The sequence below is a fragment of the Leptonychotes weddellii genome, chromosome 3 (assembly GCF_054177405.1).
Source record: "Leptonychotes weddellii isolate Sample4059 chromosome 3, ASM5417740v2, whole genome shotgun sequence".
Taxonomy (NCBI): Eukaryota; Metazoa; Chordata; class Mammalia; order Carnivora; family Phocidae; genus Leptonychotes; species Leptonychotes weddellii.
In genome coordinates this window covers 7,706,460-7,714,304 of record NC_138371.1, presented here as the reverse complement: position 1 = coordinate 7,714,304, position 7,845 = coordinate 7,706,460, and the positions used below count along the sequence as shown (strand labels likewise).

Genomic DNA, 7,845 nt, shown 5'->3' with positions numbered 1-7,845 from the left:
CAAAAGCAAGGGTTCCTATCAAAGTTGGGGGTCCCCAGCCCCTTCCCACAGTGGGGAGGGCAGGTTTTGGAGCTACTTTAAGATCTTCTGAATGAGGAGGGAACAGCTGAAATGGGAGAAGCCGGGGACCTCCCATGGACCCCCAAATCTTCAGTAAAGTGCCTAAAACTCACAGAATGCATGGTGAAGTCGTTTGTTGGTTTTGGGTATGTGGAAGCCGGTGACAGAGCTGAACGTCACAGCCAGGGTGTCTAAGAGTGAAACAGAGAGCGCATAGGGACCCAGGAACACACCCCCAGAGAGGTGCCTGAAGGAGGCGCTCTGGTCGCAGCATCGTGGGGGTCCAGGATGTCACCATCCCTGTGGCCAGGCTGACCCAGGTCCCTGAGGGCCCAGCAGCAGCCTTCTGCCCATCCCAGTCGCTGGGGAGGCCGGAGGACAGCAGGCTGGGGTGGGCAGAGAAGACTGTCCCCAGAGCCCTGCCATAGGAACCACCCTGGCTTTTGTGACCTCACAGCGGGGGGTGGAGGTGACTGTTCTCTGTGGGGCTTAGGTCCATCCCGAGGCCAGAGCCTTCCCCCAGGGCAGGGGCAAACGGCCCCTCTAGGAGGGAGCCGGAAGATTAGGCAGCTCCATGTAGGTCCACGTTTAGGTGAAGAGAACCCACCATGAGGAAGGGCAAAAGGAAGAAGCCGGAGTCCAGACGCCGTGGCTCCACCTCACAGCGGGCCAGCTCCGAATCCACGCCACAGAACGCCAGCTCCGAATCCACCCCGCAGCATGCCAGCTCTGAGTCCACCCCACAGCAGCCCAGCCCCGGATCCACCCCGCAGCAGCCCAGCCCCGGATCCACCCCACAGCCCAGCCCCGGATCCACCCCGAAGCCCAGCTCTGAATCCACTCCCTGCCAGTCTGTGCCCCAGGCTCTCCCAGCTCCCGAAACCAACTCCTCCACCCGGGGCCTGTTGCCTCAGGACACTAACACAAAAGCATCCTCTCGATCCAGGAAAACAGGTGGGCAGGCTTCTAACTCAAGAACTTCTAGCCTTCCTGCTGATGGAGTCCTAGGGTCCCCCAGAGGCGGGTTCATTTCGGGTAGTGGTGCATGGTTGATGTGTATTCTGGAACTGTGCTGGTGAAGTGTGAGGGTTTGGGGTTTTGTTGTTACCCAGGACACCAGGATTCCTGGATTTTGCCATTCCTCACCAACCTGAGTCTCAATGAAGGCAGCCACACAGACATATTGACACTGCACTTGGCTGGGTGGTGATACTATCTTATTAGAAGTTGGAAGTGCCATGTGGCTGCTCAAAAATAAAAACCAAGGATGTGTTAATAGAAGTATATGGTTTAGGACAAGGGAGGTGGTCATACTGTGTCCTCATCAGGCTACGCTTGTGTGCTGTAAAAGATGCCTAGCAATCTAGTCCAAAGAAGATAATGGGGGATGAGGGCGTAGGAAAGCAAGAACCATTTGATGTATGAGATTTGGTTGAAGGAATTGGAGGAAATCTGTCAAGTAAAAGATGTGAGTAGACTTGTTCCATGTTGCCCCTCAGATGTCTGACTAAATGGTTGCCAGATAAAATATAGGATACCCGGTTAAATTTGAATTTCAGATAAACAACAAATAAGGTTTTAGTGTAAGTGTGTCCCAGATATTGCATGGGCATTCGGTATTTTTATGCGCTAAATCTGGCAGCCTTACCCATGGAAGACACTAGAGACAGGCAGATTTCTGCTCAACATGGAGATATTTCCAAAAATTAGCTCTGCCTGAAAATGGAATGGCTATCTAGGAAAAGTGGTCCTCCATCTTCTTGGGTAGCCAGAGTCTGAATGAGCATTGGATCGTGTAGAGGGAATTCAAGTGGAGTTTGGGAAGACAGGCTGGTTAATACCACTACTACTACTAATAATAATGGTAGTAACTGACAGTTATCCCCGAGCATTTACCACGCACCTAGCATTCAGCTCAGCTGTCAGTGTGAATCTTCCCGTTTAACAGTCCTACAAAGGAGGCGTTATCATCCTGCTCTCCCTTTCTTAGGTGGGGGAACTGAGGCTCGAAGACATCAAACAACACGCTCTCAAGCAGGCACTGGTAGTGAGAGGGGGGCCTCCATCTATTCTGACTCTGTAATCCTCACTCCTAACTGCAGCATTGACCTTCTGGTCCCAAGAGTCCCAAGCTTCCGCAGGAGGAAGAACACACTTCTCTGAGCTTCTCTCGGCTTCACCATGAGCCAGTGCCCGTGGCTCTATGGTCCTGAGCAGGCCACACTCTCTGGGCCACAGCTTATTCCTCGGGGATGGTGTGGAAATCAACTAGACGTGAGGCGTGAGTGAGAGAGCTAACTCCAAGCAATTGCTGGGACAGCAGTATTTCCGTGGCTAAGCATCAATTCATCCTTTTTTTTTTTTTTAAGATTTTATTTATTTATTTGACAGAGAGAGAGATAGCAAGAGCAGGAACACAAGCAGGGGGAGCGGCAGGCAGAGGGAGAGGGACAAACAGGCTTCCCGCGGAGCAGGGAGCCCGATGCGGGGCTCGATCCCAGGACGCTGGGATCATGACCCGAGCCGAAGGCAGACGCTTAACGACTGAGCCACCCAGGCGCCCCGAGCATCAATTCATTCTTAACACGTAGAAATGGTTTTGAGTGTTACATATTGCATATATTGCGATCATCAACCACTGATGGAAACATTTCTGGATTACGGCCTTCAGAACTGATACCTGTAGAAAGCAAAAAGTTCCATTCCCACATCTTTTGAGGAATGCGTGTGGCTCACCGCTGGGGAGGAATTCTGCTTATTGAGAAGGCCAAGCAGGAGACAGGGGTAGCCTGCCCGTGGTTATAGTGGACACCCTGCACTTTTCTGCCAGAGGAATTTTCTCCCTTTGAGCCAGAGTGGGAAAAAATGTTGGTGATAAGGGATGAAGACCTGTACATAAGGGCGCCATTTTCTAAAATCCAAGTTTTTTTTAAAGGATCTTATTTATTTATTTGAGGTGGGGAGGGGGAGGAAGAGGGAGAATCTCAAGCAGATTCTGAGCCAAGCGCAGAGCCCAACATGGCGCCCGATTCCATGACCGCAAGATCATGACCCGAGCCAAAATCAAGAGTCAGACGCTCGACCAACTGAGCCACCCAGGCACCCCTAAAATCCAAATCTTTTGGGATGCAGAAAACACTGTAGTTTCAGAAAGTATTAGCCTTCCACTAAAATGGCTGTAATCAAAAGATGGACAGTAACAAGTGTTAGGGGAAGCTGTGGAGAAACTGGAACCCTCGTCCACGGCTGGAGGGAATGTAGAATGGTGCAGCCGCTGTGGAAAACAATCTGGCAGTTCCTCAGAGGGTCAAACGTGGAGTTATTGTATGACCCAGCAATTCCACTCCTGGGGACATACCCAAGAGAACTAAAAATAGAGCATCCATACAAAAACGTGCACGTGAATGTTCACAGCGGCATTAGTGATGATAGCCAGGAAATGGGACAAACCCAATATCAACCACCTGATGAATGGATAAACGGCATGTGGTATGTCCATACAACGAAATCCTATTTGGCACCACTGACACAGTCTACAACATGGATGAGTCTCAGACACATTAGGCTAAGTGAAAGAAGCTAGCCCGCCAAAGCCCACATGTTGCATATGATTCCATTCATGAAATGTGCCGAATAGGCAAATCCATTGCCCGGAACTGGGGGGGAGGTGGGGAAAGGCAGTGACCGCTAATGGTCATGGGGTTTCCTTGGGGAGGGAGGAGATGAAAATGTTCTGGAATTAGACAGTAATGGATGGTTTTACACCTTTGTTAATAGACCAAAAACCACCGAACCCTTTAAAGGGTAAATTTTATGACACGGGAAGTAAGTGTCTATTTAAAAAAAAAATTAACAAAGAAAAAAGATAAGGCTTGCCTTTTAGAATCCCTTCCTTCTCCATTGGAGGAAAAGTATCTGTCGTGGGCAGGTCTCAGGAGGAAGTGTGCGGCGTCTGCCAGGTTGAGCACTGGCTGCGCGGAGCTCACGTTGGAAGAACGTATAGCTGTGTCAAGAAGCCGGGACCGAAGTCACTACCCGAGGTGGGAACTATCCGCCAGAAGCCCTCCTGGGTCACGGCAGACGGCGCCATCTCTGAGTCCCGCTGGTATCCTTAGCAGAGGACAAACGGGAGATAGGTTTGGGAAAGTGCTTCAAAGACTGTAAACTGGAGCAGCTGCTGTCTTCTGCATCAATCAACGAACCCCAGAAGAACGGACCGTGTTCCAGTACAATCTCAGGGCCGCGGTCCCCGCCACGGTCATTTTCTGTGAATTCCAGGGAAAGAGCACCGAACGAGTTAGAAGCCCTGAGCTGAAGGCCACTTCTTCCAATCTACTTGTTGTAAGGCCACATCCCATCGATCCTCTGAGCCTCGGTTTCCCTGTTTGCAAACTGAGAATAAAAAATAATGGCGCTGGGCGCCTGGGTGGCTCAGTTGGTTAAGCGACTGTCTTCGGCTCAGTCATGATCCTGGAGTCCCGGGATCGAGTCCTGCATCGGGCTCCCTGCTCGGCGGGGAGTCTGCTTCTCCCTCTGACCCTCCTCCCTCTCATGTTCTCTGTCTCTCATTCTCTCTCTCGCAAATAAATAAAATCTTAAAAAAAATAAAATAAAATAATGGCGCCATTATTTCGAAATGGCCCAGGGAGCTCCAGTCTATAAAGCAACCAGTTTCCCCTGCAGCTAGTCTTCTCTCCCGTGTCTCCCTAGCTGTCCCCAGCCTCCTGGAGGCAGCCGGTCCCTCATCTCTCTCCTTCTCTGTCCATCCAGGGGCTGTGGCTCGTGCGGGCCCGCGGGCCTACTGTTCCTGTTCCACTTGCCCCGGCAGCTCTGCTTGCTGGCGTCGCCTGGGCCTGTGTCATAGCCGCATCTTTGATGTCCTCCTTCCTCGGGTCTGGCCCACCATGCCAGGGAGAGGATCCCCAAGCCTCCTCACTTTCTACAGGTTCTGGAGCGCGTGGGGGGCTGGACCCTCGGGGCCCTCGGTTCCCGGGGCCAGGCTCTGCCCTGGACCATGTTAGGCGCCATGTTGTAACTTCTTCTTGAGGATCCCAGGCGGAAAGGAAGCTTCTCCAGGGGGGTCACTTCCCGGGGTTTGGCGCCCTGCCCTTTCCGACCAGACCCACATGCCGGGGCCCCCCACCTGCACAGAGAGGGGCCAGTTTCCTTCCTTACCGGGAATTGCTTCTTTAGGAGGCTTGTATTTCTTTTCTCCAGAGGTGCACTCCTTCCTCAGAGGATACTCCCTCACAGCCCTTAGAAAAGCCCCTGTCACTCAGAGCATTGTGATTAAATGCTCTGTTGGGCCACGGGCCTCCTTCTGTGGCCCATACCATAGCTGAGAGCTTCAGGTTCTTGACCTGCATATGAGTTTTCCCCAGAATTTAGTGATAAATACTGATTGCAACTCATACGGCCTGTTGGCAAGAGCAAGACCTCCACCCCCTTCAGAGGGTTTCACGTAATTTCTGGCAGTCTCCACAGGGCACATGCCCCCAGGCTCCCACGGCATCATGCGCAGTACCTGCCCTTCCCTTCCTCTCCCACGAAGCCCTCAGGAGAAAGCCACCTGGTGGCTTCTGCTTCCGCTCGAGGGAAGACCCCTGTGCAGAAAACGGAACTGAAGACGACAGTCCGCTTTCCCAGGGGTGCAGGGCTATGTGCCTCCCTTTGCCCCCAGCTCTGGGCCCCAGAGTAGCTACACCTGTACTCAGGGTCTCACCGATGTCCGCGAAGAGACTTCCCACTTGGGGATCTCATATCCCTAAACCAGGCGCAGAACGCACCCACCCCTCACCCTCTTCCTGCTCCTCTTCCTGGTCTCTCCCCCACCAAATCCCCTCTCTCCCCAAAGCACCATCTCTCAGACATAAGAGAAGCAAACGGATACCCAGGTGTGTTGGGAGAACATGTGTAGAGCTAAAAATACTCTACAGCCTGGTAAGTCCTATCAAGGAACGACCTGCCCACCACTCACCTCTACTCTCTTCCCACACACTTAGTATTTCTGTCCATCTGATGTCTAGCCGGTCCATGGATTTCGTATCGCTTTAAAACCAACGAGTGGGAATGCCTCCTTGGCGTAGAATACTAGACGCTATGAGGAAAACCAGAACAGGGAACTTGACCCCTTAAAGTCATACAGTCTACGCGGCAAGCTGAGCCGTGTACATTTAGAAACTCAGATGGGAGCCAGGAAGTGACACCTTCCCCACAGAAGTTCAAAGAGCTTCAGAAAAAGCAGGTGCTCACTCCAAAGTCAGGGTCCACGGAGACTTTGTAGTGTCAATGGTATCTATCTGCACTGAGTCTAGAAGGGTCTTGGGATCTTCCCGTGGCTTACCATGAAAAGAGAGAGTGTTCTAGGTGGAGAGAAACGTAAAAGCAAGGCGGCTCAGCATTAGGGAAGGGAGGGGATGGGGCAGAGATGCAGTCTGGCCAGGGTGAGACCTGTGGTCTCAATTCTGCTCAAATTATAACACCAGCTTCCATAATCTTGACATTTCTCGGTGGAGCGGAATGTTGGATCTTGGCTTTAAATACGTATTCACATTAAACAAGATTCCCTACTTTAGCAGGATTGTTGTCTAAATGGATATTGCGTTTTGTGAAAGCCTTCCTCGTAGTCATTAGCACAATGGTACATCTCCCTTGCCCGTGTGGTGGGCGTCACGTGTGGCTTCCTCAGATTCTTCTTCTCCAAAACGGAGCCACATGATAGAACCTACTTCACAGGGTTGTTGTAAGGCTGGAGGAAGACCCTGGGTGTGAGATGTCTAACATGGGGCCTGGCACGCCGCGGCCTTAACCGCCTTCATACCCTGCTCCCTGAGTGTCCCAGGGAGCTGGCATCCCAGGCTTGCCCGTCCTCAGAGGCAGGGGTCCCGTGGCAGGGATTCACTGGGCGGGGTGGGCAGAGTTGGATTCCCTTGAGAGGAACATCAGTAGCGGGGAGATGGGCATTCCTGAAATCCTGAGGGGACCCTACCATTTCTGCTTCCCCTGTCTGTAGACAGGCACTAGAGTCCAGCTTCCCCCAACCTGTGGGCTTTCTGCTTTGCTCTACAGAAAACCTACAAGGAAACACTCCACTCACCGTAATTCGCGTGCTCCGAGCTCTCGGGACTGCTGCTGTAGCTCTGGGGGCCCTAGGAGCTGCCTATTACACCACTGAATCCTTGTGAGCAAACCCCCAGGCCCGCGGTCCGGCAGGTACGTGGACCGCCTTTGTGCCTTCGCCCCCTGGCAGAGGTAACCCTCAAGCCCACTGGGTCGCCGTGCCCGCAGTGCAGGGCTGAGGGAGTGTCTGTCCCTTCTCAGAATAAAGGAGGAATTTATGGATGGACCAAGCCCCCAGCCTCTGAGGGAAAGCTTAAGAACCGAGTGACTTCCTGGCCTCAGGGTCCACTGGCCCGGCCCTCTCAAGCAGCCCTGGCACTCTTGGACGATGCTAGTCTAGACCCACTATTGGGATTGTCAAATCACAGTACCCCTAACCCCCACTGCGGGGGGCGGGGGTGTTCCCTAGTCACAGATCCCAGGCAGAAAGAAGCCGGAGAGGGGAAACAGAGGTTCCCGTCCCTCTTCGGGACTTCCCTTGGAACTTTCCCTTCTGAAGTGCTGCTTATCTTTCATGGGCTGGTCCCACCCATTTCTTCCATAAGCTCTTCCCCCACTACAGTTCCAGTGATTTCTCCCCTCTTTTTACCACTGTTTTCTCCAGCCTGTTCCAATCTGAATTGTGGATGGTTTTTTGGTACCTGTGTGGCCTGTCTCTGCAACTAT

The 7,845-nt window shown here is 52.5% G+C and overlaps 1 protein-coding gene across 1 annotated transcript; it reads left to right on the top strand.

Moving 5' to 3' along the window:
- Positions 1–668: 668 nt before the first annotated feature.
- SPATA3 (spermatogenesis associated 3) lies at positions 669–7,266 on the top strand. Its single transcript, XM_081815297.1, has 3 exons — positions 669–1,014; positions 4,831–5,005; positions 7,129–7,266. The coding sequence occupies exons 1-3, from the start codon at positions 669–671 to the stop codon at positions 7,232–7,234; spliced, it is 627 nt and encodes a 208-aa protein (XP_081671423.1). The 3' UTR covers positions 7,235–7,266.
- Positions 7,267–7,845: the final 579 nt, after the last annotated feature.